Source organism: Lutzomyia longipalpis, chromosome 1 (assembly GCF_024334085.1).
Source record: "Lutzomyia longipalpis isolate SR_M1_2022 chromosome 1, ASM2433408v1".
In the NCBI taxonomy this organism is placed as follows: Eukaryota; Metazoa; Arthropoda; class Insecta; order Diptera; family Psychodidae; genus Lutzomyia; species Lutzomyia longipalpis.
Genome location: NC_074707.1, coordinates 35020102 through 35037962, shown reverse-complemented (window position 1 = coordinate 35037962; position 17861 = coordinate 35020102). Strand labels below are relative to the sequence as shown.

At 35.6% G+C, this 17861-nt stretch overlaps 2 protein-coding genes across 2 annotated transcripts; one reads left to right on the top strand and one right to left on the bottom strand.

Moving 5' to 3' along the window:
- The first annotated feature begins 5192 nt into the window (after positions 1-5192).
- LOC129786256 (uncharacterized) lies at positions 5193-14800 on the top strand. Its single transcript, XM_055821146.1, has 6 exons — positions 5193-5500; positions 9498-9688; positions 11517-11853; positions 12020-12514; positions 12835-13374; positions 14296-14800. The coding sequence occupies exons 1-6, from the start codon at positions 5489-5491 to the stop codon at positions 14368-14370; spliced, it is 1650 nt and encodes a 549-aa protein (XP_055677121.1). The 5' UTR covers positions 5193-5488; the 3' UTR covers positions 14371-14800.
- On the bottom strand, positions 14522-16189 carry LOC129786267 (methionine aminopeptidase 1). Its single transcript, XM_055821163.1, has 3 exons — positions 15911-16189; positions 15098-15841; positions 14522-15032 (listed from the first exon to the last, which is right to left on the bottom strand). Exons 1-3 carry the CDS (start codon positions 16074-16076, stop codon positions 14806-14808), a joined length of 1137 nt encoding a protein of 378 aa, XP_055677138.1. The 5' UTR covers positions 16077-16189; the 3' UTR covers positions 14522-14805.
- Between the last annotated feature and the right edge of the window lie 1672 nt (positions 16190-17861).

The window sequence follows — 17861 nt, the reverse complement described above, 5'->3', positions numbered from 1 at the left end:
ATACGCGGGATTTAAGTGAAACTTGAGCACGTGTTAGAAACGAGATTAAGAGTTTGCCATGTTGTTTAAGAATTCCCATCACACAGAGTATTTTCACACTCTTTCTCACTCTTTGCACAACAATAAGTTGGTGTCTTTTATTTTTTTTTACTATTCGACATGCACGATTACATTTTTCAATTTAATCGCAATGAAATTGCCGTATACCTTCACTCGGACGCGCGCGTTCCTTTGCGCCTCTTAATGATCACACTCTCTCACTCTTTTACGAACTTTTCTCAATTGCGAGGAAATATTCTCCATATACACCGGACCTATATGGTGGACGCTGGTCGGTGCTCCGAGAAATTCATATAACATTGTAAAGAGAGTCTTATGGAAAAGCACAAGAGCGCGAAGAAAGTTTTTTCGAGATTATTAATGTGAAATACAATAATTAGAGCCATAAAATCAAAGGTAAGGCCTTTTAGTGGTCATTCCCAGAGACACATGCATGTTATTCATTTTTACATTTATGCCTTTTTACATTTATGACCGCACAAATATGCACCAAAGGATCGGTCTAATAAGAATATCTTGTTAAAAGCTCAATTTTACGATGTTGCAGCTTTCGCAACTAGGCGTCTCCACATCCCCGCGCCATGTAGCTTTTCCTCGTTAGCCCCAACAATTTAATCACAATAAAATTTTCCATTAACGTCTGCATAATGATCTATAATCTTAAACACATGTACCTGCACATGAACATTCCTTCAACAAGCCATTAATATATACAGAGAGTTCGATAGTCAATTCGCAATGCTAGTGCGTGCGAGAGATTTATTTGATTTTTCATATATCATTTAATTTTAACATTTTATACAATGTTATGAATTTTCTAGTTAAAATTTTGGATCATTAGTTTTTTTGCGCGCCAGACCTCCTTTTGCGCCTCCCCCGTCGCAAAGAGAAAACTAATAAAATTTAATAGGTCTGACTTATTAATATTCAGTGTACAAAGAGAAACACAATGAATCATTTTATATCGAGGTTCGTAAGACAGTTTCGAGTCAGTCGATCAAGAAATTATAAATTTCAAAACATTTTTTTTTTTTGTAAATTATACCGACATTTGGGGCGAATAGGATTATTTTTTAGAGATCTACTTATTGTCGTGAATTTATTTTTAATAAAGATAGGAAAAGATTTAAATCAATTTTCTCTAAGTTTCTCTTCAAAAATTAATTTTTCTTCAAACTAGAATCATTGGAAAAGCTAGCATTTCAGGCTCTTTATTCTAAAGTTAAGTTTTTAAAATCTTTTAATCTCGATTGAACGTAATCTAATCATTTAATTTCGTTTAATCATTTTTTGTTTTTAAATTAATCAATTAACAATGTAATTATGTCTAAAATAATTTTTAAAATCAGAGCTTTCGAGAGATGAGATAAATCTCTGAGGAAACGATCTCTGATTAAGAGTTTTTCTGCGGACGAAGATCTCAAAAAGGGAAATCATTTTTTAAGAATCTTTTAAATGGATCCAGATTTGAAAAAAAAACTCTTTCTTTAAACGATCTAGCTTAAAAATATGTCAATTCTTCATTAATTAGTTGGTATACCACAATCGTGGCATACCAAGTATTGTAATCGTCCGAAAAACCGACCACCTCAGATCGGGCTCAAACTTGGTATGAGCACGTTTTAGACATCCCACATTACGAAAATGGTGGTGGAAAATTTTTGATCCGGCCGGCCCGCCGGCCGGCCTGCCGGCCGGCCGGTGCGCTATACTTTGTCTTATAGCTCGAGAACGGCAGTAGATAGAGACTTCCGGTTTGAGGTTTTCTATAGAAATGTGGGTGTAAAATTTCATTTTTTCGCATTTTCAAAATCCAAGATGGCCGCCGTCCGCCATTTTGAAATACCGTTAACCACTTCCCTTATAGTTAGAGGTCTGAAATTTTAGTATGTTTTAGTGCTCAGTGAGACGTTTTCATCAACAATTCATACTTGACGATCAGTCAAGCGGTTTAGCAAATATGGCGGCCTAAAGCAAAAAGTGTTTTTTCGATATATCTCGAGAACGGCTTGACCGATTTTAACCATCTTGGTATCAAATGAAAGGTATTGCGAAGCCCTACAACTGTCTAGAACATTTCAAGTTCCAAAAATATCCGCAAGAGGCGCTAAATACAAAAACAAAAATTGCCTAACTTTAAGAGGCAATATCTCCGAATCCCCATCATCGATTTCCTTAAATTTTTGATATGTTGTAGCATGACTAATAATCTTTCATCAGTCCAAAAATGAAGAAAATCTATGTCGCCGTTTAGAAGATATAGTCATTTGAAAAATTCTTGAATTTGAAAAGTTCTATGAGCCATATCTCCTGAACTGCTTGACCGATTTTGCTCATCTTAGTATCAAATTAAAGCTTTTGCAAAACTCTACAACTTTCTAGAACATCAGAAACCTCTAAAACCATTCCTTGAGGGCAAAAATTGCCAAAAACTGTTTTAGTAAAACAAAAATCCACCATTTTGTGTTCTGGAGGTGACCTTGAAAATAATTGAGATATATATTAAATTATAGTTTATTTCAATACCTTTTTAGAACTAGTCAAGAAATTTCTGTAGGTCTAATAGAACTTAAGATATAAGCATTTTAATCTGTCAAATTGCTAAATTTTACAAAAAATCGACTTTGACTATACTAATACTACTTACAAATTAAATTACAACGCATAGACTGATCCATCCGCGTTGTGGTATACCAACTCTAATAACTGGACGCGTTATGATTGACTTTCTTTGCACAAATCTTAATCTTTTGAACTGAAAATCTAAAATAATTTTTCAAACATCTCCATGATCTATATAATAAAGAAAGGTCTGTTTGTTGGTAATCTTCGTGTCTGTACAGCTATACAAATCTACACCGTTTGACCGATCGCGATGAAATTTGGTACAGAGGTTTCTTATAACAGGCGGTTTCGAGTGGCCGTATTCATTTTCCCCCCAAAGCCCCCCTTCGGGTAGCCCCCATATAACTCTCATGCAGTTTTTGCGAATTTTTGAATTTGGCGCCTGAAATGTTGTATGAAAATGATTTCTTCTCTTTGCGAATTTTTCTTTTGGGATTGATAAGTGGACCTAATCGCCCTAATCTACCTTTACACCTTCACAATTTATTTTCTTTAAAATTTGCGCGAAGCGCAACAAATCCCCGCGAAGCGGGGCGAGGTAAATTGGAGCGAAGCGACAATTTACCTCGTCTTTCAATATTCTTTTAACAAAAAAAAATCTTTGGAAAAGGCAGTGAAGCGGATCATCACTGTAAGTTCTTCATCTATTTTGCTTTCCTTCATCTTTTTCTCGTTTTAAATGGTATAAATACATTTAATTAGTTGGTATACCACAATCGTGGCATACCAAGTATTGTAATCGTCGGAAAAACCGACCACCTCAGATCGGGCTCAAACTTGGTATGAGCACGTTTTAGACATCCCACATTACGAAAATGGTGGTGGAAAATTTTTGATCCGGCCGGCCGGCCTGCCGTTGGTCCCCATTTTGCTTTATAGCTCGCGAACGGTAATAGATAGAGACTTCCGGTTTGAAGTTTTCTATAGAAATATGGGTGTAAATTTTCATTTTTTCGCATTTTCAAAATCCAAGATGGCCGCCGTCCGCCATTTTGAAATACTGTCAACCACTTCACTTATAGCTAGAGGTCTGAAATTTTAGTATGTTGTAGAGCTCAATGAGACGTTTTCATCAATAATTCACACTTGAAAATCGGTCAAGCGGTTTAGCAAATATGGCGGCCTAAAGAGAAAAGTGTTTTTTCAATATAACTCGAGAACGGCTTGAACGATTTTAACCATCTTGGTATCAAATGAAAGGTTTCAAGAAGCCCTACAACTGTCTAGAATATTCAGAGTTCCAAAAATTGCCGCAAGAGGTGCTAAAATCAAAAACAAAAATTGCCTAACTTTAAGAGGCAATATCTCCGAATCCCCATCTTAGATTTCCTTGAATTTTTGATATGTTGTAGCCCGACTCAATATCTATCACCAGTCCGAAAATGAAGAAAATCTATGTCGCCGTTTAGAAGATATGGCCATTTAAAAAATTCTTGAATTTGAAAAGTTCTAAGAACCATATCTCTTGAACGACTTGTCAGATTTTGTTCAACTTGGTATCAAATTAAAGGTTTTGCAAAACTCTACAACTTTCTAGAACACCAGAAACCTCTAGAACCATTCCTTGAGGTCAAAAAATGCCAAAAACTGTTTTGGTAAAACAAAAATCCGCCATTTTGTGTTCTAGAGGTGACCTTCAAAGTAATTGAGATATATATCAAATGATAGCTTATTTCAAGACCTTTCCAAAACTAGTCACGAAATTTCTGTAGGTCTAATAGAACCTAAGATATGAGCATTTTTATCTTTCAAATTGATGAATTTCAGAAAAAAATCAACTTTGCCTACTAATACTCACAAATTAAATTACAACGCATAGACTGATCCACCCGCGTTGTGGTATACCAACTCTTATAACTGGACGCGTTATGATTGACTTTCAAAATGAATCGAAATGGACATAAAATCCATTTAATGGCAATTTAATCAATTTGCTAAAGTACCATTTAAGTAACACTTTCGATTAACCATTGAGCCTGTTCGCTTTTTTTTCTCGATGATTGAGCAAATAAAGTTTAAAGAAAAAAATGTGCGAATGCTGACCCCTTTGGCGCTCAATCGAACGGAAATTCACAACGAACTCTGGAGGACACGAAGAGTGACTCTCGTTCCACTTTAGGTTCAGGCGGGTTTTTGCTAAAACGCGTATATTTCCGTAAAGGTGAAAATTTAACTCTCCGCGGCGATGGGAAAACTTCACACTCTCACTGCGGTGTGTATTTAGCTAAATTGTGTGCTAAATTGGCGATTTGTTGCGTGACATGGTTAAATTTGTCGCGTTAGAATTTTCATGCGTTCTGTGCTGAAATGGAAATTATGCAACAATTTCACTTTGGAGATAGTTTTCTTTTGGTAGCATTTTTGAGAGTAAAATAAGAATTGCGGATGATATTCCTGGATGCCGTTCACTGAAGCACAAATCGGGCATGTTTTGCATTGGAATACCATTGATGTGTGCTACAACCGTTGAAATTCACCGGAGTGTGGCTCGAAAGTCAAGTTCGAGGTTCTTGCAGCGCGCGTTCCCATCCAACTCGCGCTTGCACCCAAAACACCGCGAGTTCAGTCTTCACCAAGCAGCTCAATTGCAAAGACGCACCTTGATGGTGCTTTAGTGATCAATTTTTTTTACAAGTGCGCAGAGTGGCTGGAAGTTTATCTCTTCTCATACATTTTAAACACATTGTTTGCTCCAAATTACAAAGTGATTAGGATTTTCTTGAGGATAAGCCTCGAAGAGATTTCAGGAGGATTTTACAGTGCCAAGTCAGTGTAGAAAGAAACTGTTTTTTTCTTAGGGAAAATGCATTTGCAGGTAAATTCTCTATTGATGGCAATAAAATGCACCATGAGCCCCACTATAAAAATCCCAATAAAAAGTCTCGATAAAATCTCTCTAATTTGATGAATAAAATTTTCTACCAACAAAAACAGTCATTAAACTCCAGAATAAATTTCTTTCAAAGCCATTCAAGTAAAATTTTTCTTCTTGCTCTTTAACAGTCAATACATTGTAACGAAGAAAATCTCAATCAAGCAATTTGCCATTAATTTTCCGCTCGTTTTATTGTGTGGTGTTCAATAAAAGAAAAACTCGTGCATTGCAACGCATTGTGGTTCACTGTCGCGCGCGGAAGAAAACAAGAGTCAGCGATAGAAGTATAAGAGAGGCTTAAAATTGCATAGATGGCATAACTAAAAGTAGAGGATATAGCATTGAAACAGAACAGTGGGTTGAATGAGACTCTTGAGAGGTTTTAGTATAGAGACATGTTGAGAAGTTATAGAAGAAGACATGGAGTAAGGCAAGTGCAGTGACTCGAAGAAAGTTGACAAGGAATTTGCAAATGACCCAGAATTGACCATTTGTCCGTTAAATCACAGCGCGCAGCGTTTAATCTTTCATTACTATAGACAATATATGTTATTGGTTAGTGGCATAAAAAGTTTCTAAAAATTAATAAAAGGCATTATTATATCTTTGAGCTTCTTGCTGATTTTTTAAAGATTTGATTGATTTTAGAAAATTTATCGAGGCGATATTCGTTCGGTTTTCAATATTTGAAGTTGGTAATTCATTTTTCGGTTTACTAAATCCATTTTAATCAGTCGAAAACGTCGGTAATTAAATAAATAATTAGAATTAATTAATAATGAATTAGCCAAAAAATGAAAACTTCGCCCACATTATACCTTTATTTTATTCTTATTTTATTTTTTATTTTAAAAAATGCTTCAATAAAAAATCTATTAATTTTAACGAATTAGCTGAGGCCGATGGTTAATATGGGGTGGCCAAGAAGTAAGGTCATGATTTTAATAGCTAATTATTTATGATTACCTTCTACCTGTTTTCCAAATTTTCTCAACTAATTGCTATATAAAATGAAAAATCTTTTTAAATTTTCTGTAACCGATTTATATCATTCAATTATATATTGAAAACAGAGCCACAAAATGAATAAACTCCTTGAATTTGCTTATAATTTCTTCATACGAGACTTTCCTCTGAATTGAAAGAAAAAGTGTGACTTTTTCACTTTTCAAAACTCTTGCAAACAAGCTGAATTGCTCTACCCTGAGGCGTTTCCGATCATAACGTTTTCTTGGAAATATATTTCTTTAATTCTTGTGAAGTTAAATGTTATCTTCTAACAGATGAAGATTCACAAAAGGTCAAGAGATTAAAGTATTCAAAATTAAGTGAAGACACGGAAAAGACTAATTTCTTTATTTTCTTTCTTCGCAATTCTGCGATTTACTCAATAAATAATAATTATTTAATATTTGCCGTTTCCTAATCATTCTTATGGACATTTTCTCGAACTAACCCAATATTCAAAGTATTTGGAAATAAGGAAGAAAAAAATATCTTTGCAATAATTTTCTTTGAGCGACAAAAATAATTCTCTATGGAAATGAATCAATCAGTTGAGTCCATATATCAAACATCAAGTTTCCTAACATGGAAAATTAATGTTTATGTTGATGAAAATCGCAATTTCGCGATGTATATAATTTAATTAACTCCCAATGAGACATTAACGCCGATCGGAAATTTCAATCTGATGAGATTGTAAAGCAAAGAAAGATTTATCTTTGGAACGAATTCCTTTTGTATTTCTTCAGCTACCGCTTAATCGCGATTACCCACTAATTATGCAAGATTAATTTACATAAATCACACCAAGTTAATTGAGAAACTCTCACGGTGATAAACAAGAAAAATTCACAGATGTTTTTGACTCCCCATAATACGTTTATAATCACCTTCCGAACGAGTGTCGGACATTGCAAGTAGATACGTTTTAACAATTTAATTGATCATTTATTGAAATGAGCTGCAAGGTTAATTCAAAGAAATCAAAGAAATGCACCAATGCATGAAGTTGAGCATTTTGTATTTATTTTTATTTGCTCATAATTTCATTAATTTGCTCATTTCATTTTGTATATATAATTAAATTTGCTATCTGCGGTGTATTAGCTGTGAATGGTGAGTGAATGGCATTGATTTTCTTCACTGTGAGAAAGAAAAGCTCGCACTGAATGTTTTTAAAATCAAATCCCAACAATTATAGCAATGTTAAATGTCGAGAATTTCAATATACGGAAGCACATTATGCTTTTCTTCATTTCTATATTTTTTGGGAAAATATGAAAGAGAGATTTTTCTATTCGTTATGCACAAAAGACACAAAATGAATGCAAGGAAAAGTTTTTTTTCTTCCCCAATCGACTTATTTCCTGATTTGCTTAACAAATCTTATTGTGTCAATGGAATGTTAATGAACTTCAATGAGCTGTTTTTTTTCTTTACGCGTGGAAAATGAATGAGAAAACAGAAGAGAAGAAGCTTGAATGAATATGAATTTGGCGCCAAATCTCCACTGATCAGTGCGAGATTTTTAAGGCAGAAAGTACTTTTTATTGGCTTTTTTTCGTCAATTGGGTCGTGAACTGAATTAGATTCTCACGTGGAGGTACCTTTATATATTTTTTAAACGACTTTATGAGCAATTTGTGAGACATTTCTTCACGTATCAAGTGCAATGGCAGTGGGGAGTGCCATAAATTTTTCCATTAAACCTCTTAATATGCAAGATCTCAACTGAATTTGAAAGGCAAACGTTTAGCTTCTGGATTTGGAAATTATTTATAAATACTCTTGTTTAAATTCTTACTAAATTTTCATTGAAACTCATAATTGTTTGAATTTTTGCATAAAATTTTAAATTTATTACCTACATTTTAAACCAATTAACAATCAATAAATTCTCAAGTGTTTCCTTCTTTTGAGTCATCAACAGTCAATTCCCACAGAAATCTTTAAAATTAATTAATTTTTTACTGTAAAATGAGATTAAAAATAAATTCTTTAATTCTGTTTAAGCAGAAACGTGCAAAATTTCATCTTTTCTTGTGCTAAATTGGAACGAATTCCAACCACGTGCTTCGACTTCCGCAGAAATCGTTTGAAAGAAAATCTTTAATCAGATGAGAAGTGACAAGTTTGATTCTACGAGATAAATTATCTGGGGCAATTTGGTTGGAAGAATCGAATACACAAAGCCTGCGCTAAGAATTAAACGAAAGACTTGAATGACCGAATGGAGGGAAAACGCTGAATTTGTGAAAATGAACTAAATTATGTTGTGGTGGCCCCAAAAATAAAAATAAAAACGAGATTCTAGAAAAAGTGGGTTTTCTGTTTTGAGTTTTAATGCAGCATTTTTTCAAGAAGTGTAATTAAAAGAAATGATGAACGAATTTAATAATCCGGTTCAGAGCGTGATATTTATGACGATAAAAAGAAGATGGTTTGCCATAAATAAAAAAAAAATGCTTTCAATTACTTTGGAATTCACAAAAGCTCTGACGAAGATGACCCTCTTCAGAGATTTTTTTGGCGGGGCTGGTAATTAATTAAAAAGTAGTTTATCATTTTCTTCTGACCCGGAATAAATTGCGCAACTTGATTGAATAACAAGAGCATCTCAGATTGATGCGCCCACAATCACTTTCTGACTGAGGCAAATCAATTAAATTACCTTAGACGTGTGCGATCACATAGAATGGCGTTACTTTCACCCTTTTTCACCTTCTCGGTAATGTCGCGCAGAAATCAATTGGTGATTGATGCCCATTTTCACCATTTCTTTTGCACCTCTAAAACAAATTCACTTTGCGCAAGATTTACATTTCTTACACACACTGCCCACAAACCTTTCTCCGTGTTCTTTAGCCATCAAAAAATTTCTTTGTTTCTTTTGGCTTTTTTCTTAACAATTGTTTTTTGTTAACTTTTACAGCTCCACATAGTGCTGATGATGCCAATTCTGGCATTGGCCCTTGAATCACCAATAATGAAGGGCGAGCTAGTCTTCAGCAAGTGGCCAAAGTCCCCAATGATCCCACTCAAAGCCATGATGATTAAAGTACGAGGTCCAGCAAAACTTCCCTCCCAGATTATTCTCACAAAGATCCAATCGCGGCCCTCAAGGTATGTACAAAGTGTCGAGTTCAATTAACTCCAAGCACAATATAATTACTTTCACTGTGGTACATTTGCATACCAAACTATTGCAAAATTTAATGATCTCTGTCTTATCGCAAGAATTGAACTCGACATCCGAATGGGCGCCTTCTTTCACTCAAACACATTCAATTGAATTTTATTCACAATTTTTTTCGCCGGCGCAATTCACACAATTCATCCTATAAATTGTACACATTATATACAAAAATTGAATTTGAATTTAGAGATACAATAAAATAATAAAATGAATCAATTGAAAAAGCATAATCGCAGCAGTAGCCAATGTTGAATATCCAAATGATCAATGGGAATGTTCGTGCAAAATATAAATCGCGTTTGATATTAAACTTTCACCCAATAAGGCGATTCCCAAAGCAAAAATTATCTTTTGTGGTGCAAGAAAAAGATGCTTATAGTGGACGCAAGAAATTGTAATAATATGGCATGAATTCACAGAAGCAAAGCGGCGGCATAGGCAGAAATTTTTGCACGTATAGAGAAAGGACGGATAAGAATGTTGTACATATAAAATATCTACTTATCGCCTAATATAGTGTTTTGATATTCATTTTTCATTACGAAAAAGAAAATCAAACAGGAACTTATTAACTGCCCTAATCTCATTTTAAATTACTTCAGGGGGCTTTGTTTTCACAATGCGCTAAGCAAATTCTTTGGCTGTTTAATAGATTAATCACAATTTGCTGATGATTTTTTGAGGTTTCAAAATAAAGGATTCGTTTTTACGAATTAGAGAAATTAGAGGATTTGTATCTAATTTATTAAGAATTAAAAACAAATTAAGAAATCAGAAGAACAGCTCCTTAGAATTCCTTAGAAGAAGGGGAGACCGGACCCAAGTTGGATTAAAGCTTATTTAAACAGCGTTGAAAATTCATAAATTTGTTTATCTTATAATGAATAAATTTTTCATTTTTTTCATTAAGCCAGACACGTCCAGAAATTTTTTTTTTTTAAGTTTTCACAAAGTCTGATATCAAAATTATTTAGTGAAGTTTATTTCAACTAAAATTCTTGAAAATTTTGCAAAATAAGTTCTAAAACTCTTCCTTTAACCGAATCATTTTGAATTTTGCAAAAATAAAAACTTTTTATGCTATTTTTATTCACTCAAAATTAACAAGAATATTAACAGGGAGATATGTAAACTTTTCCCTATTAGCCAGTATTACCTTCTTCAGCCCTTCTCTCCCCTAATTCTTCGCACTATTGAATTTTTCGAACGACAACAACTTCCGTCCATTTAATTCAATTTTCGATCCACTTTTGTGCTTTGAGGAAAAAATTAACAAGTAAAAGAAAACTTTGGAAAAATTGTGATACATTTTTACTTAATTTTTTCGATATAAAATGTGCATGTTTTAAATGAAATTTAAACAACCTGAAATAATTTGCGCGCTCTGAAAACCACGCGCGTATTTGTAAGTTCTATTTGTTTGCCTATTTTTGGCTACAAAAATGACTATTCGTGAATTAATTAATTAATAAAATATAAATGCCAAATTGGTGGTATTTTTGTAAATTTATTTTTGTATGAATTAAATGAACCAGAAAATTATTATGTGAAAAAATTTCACAGGTATGCAAGTGTGTTAATTGTATTTTCACTTTCGTCTGCCCGAGATTGCCTTTTGAATTGTTTGAAATGAAGAAGAAAATAAAAAACATTACGGCTATGAGAAATAATGTGGATTAGCAAATAGAGGGTCAATGTAAGGGAATAAGTGGTCATTAGCCATTAATGTTCATTTACATTTGCTCTCTTATGCAGACCAATTCAGAAAATCATCCTCCCATCGTACACGCAACTCATGAAGCCATCGTCGTATGGTCTGAGGCCACCCTACCCGGGTTATACTCACATGAAGCCCATTATGTTCCACACATCACCACCGGGGCCAAATAGTGGGGAATATGTGTATGAGGATCCCTTCCAGCCACCAACGACCATCATGAGTCAAGCTGGTGGACCAATTCATACAGTTCCAGCGCCCAATCTTGCTCCCCTTGGAGCTCTAACGCCCGTTGTGCCCATACAGAGCAATCATATTTATGAAACTCCCACGCCAACAATGAGCCCCTATTACGCACCACCAAGGCCCGTGAGCGTAAGTACTAATAACGCACAAAATCCCACCTGAATTGCGCCCTAATCCGCCCTGCATTACTAACATACAATCAATCTCATCGACTATTTAATCCACCCACGCATTCATTCGAAAATTAACATCAAATCAAAGAGAATTTTTTAGAGTGAAAGAAATCCTTCCCCAGGTTAAACCCTACCAGGTGACAGAGGAGCCAACCAACGATCTTACACTCCGTAATCCATATTCGGGCAAGCAAACTTACTACGCGCCCGACCCTGATCCAAGGTTGCCCGTGGCGAAAATCCCCATTGAGACGAATCGCTACTCGCAGCCAACAAATGGAAAAACCCTCCCACGCGACGTTGCGGCATACACGCACCTGCCCAAGCACTCTGAGCACACAAACCCCTCCGCGGCCACACAGCACATTTTGCAGTACGTGAAGTTGGGCACTCGCCCAATTTTTCCGTATATGCAGAAGCACGTTGCCGAACAAATGACAATGCTACATGGAATGCCTGATTCCGTATACAATCCCACCTATCTCGTCACACAGTCCAATAATCTCCTGCAGCAGCACCAGCAGCACCTGTTCCGGCCCGATCCTGGCTTCCTCAGCACGTACCAGCAGCAGCAGCAACGGCCACAGACACACATCACACAGAATACGGTGCCAGAGGTAAATTTGCATCCATACCACGTTACTGATACATACCAAAATTCCTACATTTACCACCACAATCCCTATGCTGGGGTCTCCGCGCAAGCTTACCGGAGATACTAAAAAACATTGTTTTTTTTCTTTTATTTTATTACCAAAGAATTCAAAATTTCTTTTTTTTTTAATTAAATATGTTTAAGACTGGCAAACAAAATCGACTAAAAGAACAAGAATAAACTTAAAACAATCCACACTGTGTCCTAGTAGATATCCTACTAAAATAAGTATAAATGTAGTACAAGTAGACTAACCAATCACGTATTGTATGCACATGGTAGAGTTACCAAAACGCCGCGAGTCCTGGACAAATCTATGCTGCCCAGCACGATCAGCTTCAGCATCAGCACGATCAGTACCATGAGCATCAATACCAAACGCAACATGATTCATACCAACCGCAGCACAATCAGTACCAGCATGACCAATTCCAGCCACAACAGAATCACCTAACAACGCAGGATGATACCGCAGCGGCGTACAAGCAACTCCTAGATCAAGCAACGCAATACTACCAATCTGGATCATACCTTAACTTCCAACGATCACCTTCATCAACGAGAGCTCCCTACGTGGCAGAATCTTCACCCACACCCTCCTTCTTTTACTCCCCCGATTTGGCTGCAAAGCATCAAGAGGAGAATGCAAGGATACTGCAACAGGCAAATGAGGAGCTTATAACAAAAGGCTACTCGACCTTTCACGATGAACCCGAAGCTTCATTTACACATCAGCAGCCAGTCATAAAGGAGTCCATTGATACCGATAAGACCATGAGAATTTATGTGCCTGACGACGAATTCACGACCGAATCACAACAGGTGAGTGAATAATACTTTAAAACCGTTACGAGTTAAGAATTCGTGTAGAAGTTTTAAGGTTGAGTTTTTTTTTAATGAAAGTTAGTAAATTAATAGAGAAAACGGTTATATTTCGGAATCTAAAAGACCTACAGAAAGATCTTGAAATAAGCTGTAATTTCATTAATTTTCTAGGTCACTTCTAGAATACAAAATGGCGAATTTTCGTTTACCAAAAATAGATTTTAGCAATTTTGGTCCTGAACGAATAGTTCTGGAAGTTTCTAATCTATATTAATATAAAACTTTAATTTGAGTCCAATTTGAGCAAAATCAGTTATGCCGTTCTCGAGATTAGCTTTAGACGGCCATATTTGCTAAACGATTTAACCGGTTTTCGAGTATGAGCTACAGATAAAAACATCTCGCTAAGCTCTAGTTATTTTAAACTTCTAGTTCCTTCTGTCTAGAACACTTCTACAAAAAAAATCAAATTGATTTATTGGGTCCTATCCAGGGACCAAGAAATCCTTGAAAGTACTGAAATTTCAACGATTTCAAGGATTTCTTGGTCCCAGAATACGATCCATTGTTTAAGATAATTTGTTTCAAAGACTTCGTTCATTAACTTTTCAAGTCCAAACGTATAAAAGAAAAACGTTTAAAATGTTTTGTAAGAAAAAACTATTAATTAAAAAGTCAAACAAATCACTTTCATGCAAATAATAATGTGTGTATTATATTTTACTATTATTCACGATTTCTATTAAAATGAGAAGACGTCTCGTGATTTGCATGATCACGTTTTGAGATTTTCGTTCTCGCCTTTTGCAATTGAAGTTAATGAAGATATTTTATTTTTTACTTTCCTCTCATTTTAGCCAAACATTCCTGCATAAATTATATTGCTAAAGAATAATTTTTCCTTTAAATTCTTTGTAGGTCAGCTTCCAGTACCGCTCAGATGATACATCAGCAACCAAAGACACGAAAACAGACGCCGCCCGGGAGACATAGAACCTGGCTAGGAGAATTTTATCCTCCTATTTGATAGTATTAGTGCAATCCACTCATAGAATAATTAAGGACTTCATCTCCTCCAAATGTAAAAAGGTCTCACCCTCTGCCCCTTGCCCCTGTTTGATCCCCAAAATAAGTGTTCCTCCTGTTAAATATTTTTTTGTTATTTATTGTAAGACCGTGGTGTTTTCTTCGTGGTAAAGAAAAAAGAACATCAACAAAACGATCACAAAAAATCCTCTATATACCTTTGTTTTATCCACACACGCGGTGGTTTCGCGGATTTACAAAAAAAACTCAATCGTTATGAAAACATTCCCGAAAACTGTCCGATTCTCTATATGCTCCATGGCTAAAGGGCCATGAGAGATGTGAAATAATTTGTGAGAGAAAATAAAGTTATGAGAGCTATACAAAAGAAAAAAAACCTTTTTACATTTTATCCATAAAATGGGGTCTACCGCTGGGACGTTGTGTAAGAATTTCACAGCCATCCTCCGTCACGAGGAGCGTCTGCTCAAATTGGGCTGACCACAGGCCATCCCGTGTCACGGCAGTCCAATTATCTGGCCACTGCTCATCGCGCCAGGTGCCCTCGGAAATCATTGGTTCGATGGTGAAGCAATTGCCGGCCTTCATCATCCCCACGGCGCTATTTTCTGCAAATAAAAAATTATCCTTTAGCTTTACAGGACATTCCCCTACCGAAAAATCTCAGACTTACTGGCATAGTGAGGCACATTTGGTGCAGTGTGAAAGAGGCGATGAATGCCATGCCCGCAGTAGCTCTTCACAACGCTATATCCATGCGATTGGACGTACTTCTGGATCACATTGCCAATTTCCCGATACTTCTCACCTGGCTTGACAATCTCAATTGCCTTGCACAGGGACTCGTATGTGACCTTTACGAGATTTTTGTGCTTCTCCGAGACATCCCCCACGAAGAAGGTCTCATTGAGGTCACCGTGAAAGCCACGATGGTACACCGTGACGTCCACATTGCAGATATCACCATCCTCCAGGGCGCGCATATCTGGGATTCCATGGCAAATCACCTCATTGACCGATGTGCAGCACGATTTGGGGAAGTTGTAGTAGTTCAGAGGGCTGGGGTAGCAATCATTCTCAATAGCTGTCTCATGGACAATACGATCAATTTCATCCGTGGTCACACCAACGTCAATTGCAGCTGCTGCTGCATCCAAGCAGAGACGTCCAAGGCGACATGACACCCTCATTGCCTCAATCTCCTCATCATCCAGCACCTTAATCGTTGTATTGCCGCGGAATCCCTCCTCAGACAGACTCCTACCCTGTGGATGATCCGCATAGTCGGGACGCGGTATGTGAGCAGGTACTTCGCGTGTGGGAGTCTGCTTTGCCGGACGAAGTTTTCCGGTGTACGTAAAATTTGGCCAGGGATTGTACACACCATTGGCAGAAGGATTCAAGGGATTCTCCCCCTCTGAAAAATTTACAAATCAACAAAATTAGCATCCTCAATATACAAGAGGGATGAATATGCAATACTCACTGGCCAGGGAGTGGATAATCTTGTGAGATTTCCAGCTCTTCTTGAAGCATGCCTGATCGCAAAAGAATGAACCAACAATACCAAGTTTCAGGCAAGTTGGGCACTGCAGACGAGCCTCCTTCTTGCAGTCCACCGTCTCACACAAATGACGCACCCCTTCACTCATTTTAATTTACAATTTTCCACAATTTTCACCAAAAATGCAATGAGAAAAAATATTCAACAATTTCCTATTTTTGCTCATGCACTAAAAGGTTATTGTTGAGGTGTCCCATAAATAGCTCAACTGTTGCTCGTGACTAAAGCAAGGGTCAATATGGGAACGCATCTTATGTTTGCGAAACCAAATCATCCAATTCAACGGCTTTGCAAAAAATTATTTTGCAGGAAAGTCCAGGAAATTGTGAAAATTCGTTGAAATTTATTTACTTATTGGCTTTTAGAATCTTAGATTCATTTCAAAAATAATTCGAAAATATATGAGTAAACGGAGTAAACCGAGTAAACGGATCTTTTTGATCGTAAAAACCGTAAAAACGATAATCAAGAAGTTTTTAGGTTATGCATGTTTCTGAGATTGATTTTTATCTAATTTATTGAAACAGTTCTTCATAGAACTAAATGCTTTATTTTCCGTAATTACTTTATGATCAAATCTAGCAATTTTTAACTAAATCTATTAAGTTAGATTAATTGAAATTGAAGAAAATATTCAACGAAGCAGAATGAAGATTTTTGGCGCCATTTTTTTTTAATAAAAGTTAACAAAGGTTTACGTAGTATTTTCGAAAAAAAAAATCTATAAAACGTTAAAAATTACCTTTTTTTGAATAAAATAAAAATCAAAAATATAAAAATACAATAAAATATTTATTTATACAATAATATTTATAAAAATAAACAAATATAACGACAAAAGAAATTAAATTTTGTCATTTGAAATATAACTAAAAAATATCCAGAAAAAAACCTAATTGAAGGAGAATCGAGGAAAATTGAGGAAAAATCTTATTAATTTACTGTTTTATGAGCTTTATGGGAGATTATGCGCAATTGTTGGATTGTGAAGTGGGCAAACATCTGGCTCTGTGTAATTGCACAATTTATCAAAATTCTTTGCGATTTTGCTATTAATATAACGCAAAATATAAGTCCATCTGGCTTAAGTTTTATGCAGAAACACCAACAGGGTGGACGCTATAAAGGCTATAAAGTTGTTGAGCAATTTATTCAAATGCGCGGGGGGATGTTGGAAAAGTTTTTATTATGTGCAACACCACCCCTTAATTAAATCTTTTCATAAATACATAAGTAATCTTTTGGCAACAAAACTTTTACCATAAATCAATTAAAAGTTTCCCTCCGTGGTACCTCCACAGTTTAAACCTTTTAAACACTTTCAATCCTCCATCATCTCATTTTTAACACCCCATCAAGGAATTTTGTGAATTATATTATTTTCCATACACGTTAATCAAAATTTACTTAAACCATTAATTTTGTAAAAGTTTCCCATTTTCACTTTAAAACTTTTTCATTAAAAAATTAAAAAGAAGAAAAAAATCGATAGAATAATATTTTTAGAATTTAGAGGTGCTAGAAATAGTGTCAAGGATCTATATCCTATTAATCCTAGTTTAATCGTAACATTTTGGTGGGAAAACAAATCAATTTATACTAATTGCATATTAAACGGATAATTATCCTTTTTAGGTGTGATTTGGATTGCGAAGGATTATGGGAAGGATATGGAGGAGCTTTTTCTGAGTAATCTTGAAGACAGATTGAGCTGCGTGTGGTTTTGTGGATGGAGGAAAACATCCAAGCTCGAATGTGCATCATCTTCACGACATGGAGAGCATGATAGAAACCATTCGGGCACATTTCTCCCCGATTTTCTCATCCACCGAACAAATATCATCCCACTTCGTGCGGGAGCTCAAGCACTTTG

Bases quoted from the DNA above. Each gene is read 5' to 3' on its own strand.
- LOC129786256 (XM_055821146.1), top strand. The intron at 9,689-11,516 runs GTATGTACAAAG...TCTCTTATGCAG, and splicing joins ATCCAATCGCGGCCCTCAAG to ACCAATTCAGAAAATCATCC. The intron at 12,515-12,834 runs GTAAATTTGCAT...TGCACATGGTAG, and splicing joins CACAGAATACGGTGCCAGAG to AGTTACCAAAACGCCGCGAG.
- LOC129786267 (XM_055821163.1), bottom strand. From the start codon at position 16,076: ATGAGTGAAGGGGTGCGTCATTTGTGTGAGACGGTGGACTGCAAGAAG. The intron at 15,842-15,910 runs GTGAGTATTGCA...TAAATTTTTCAG, and splicing joins GATTATCCACTCCCTGGCCA to AGGGGGAGAATCCCTTGAAT. The intron at 15,033-15,097 runs GTAAGTCTGAGA...TTTTATTTGCAG, and splicing joins AAATGTGCCTCACTATGCCA to AAAATAGCGCCGTGGGGATG.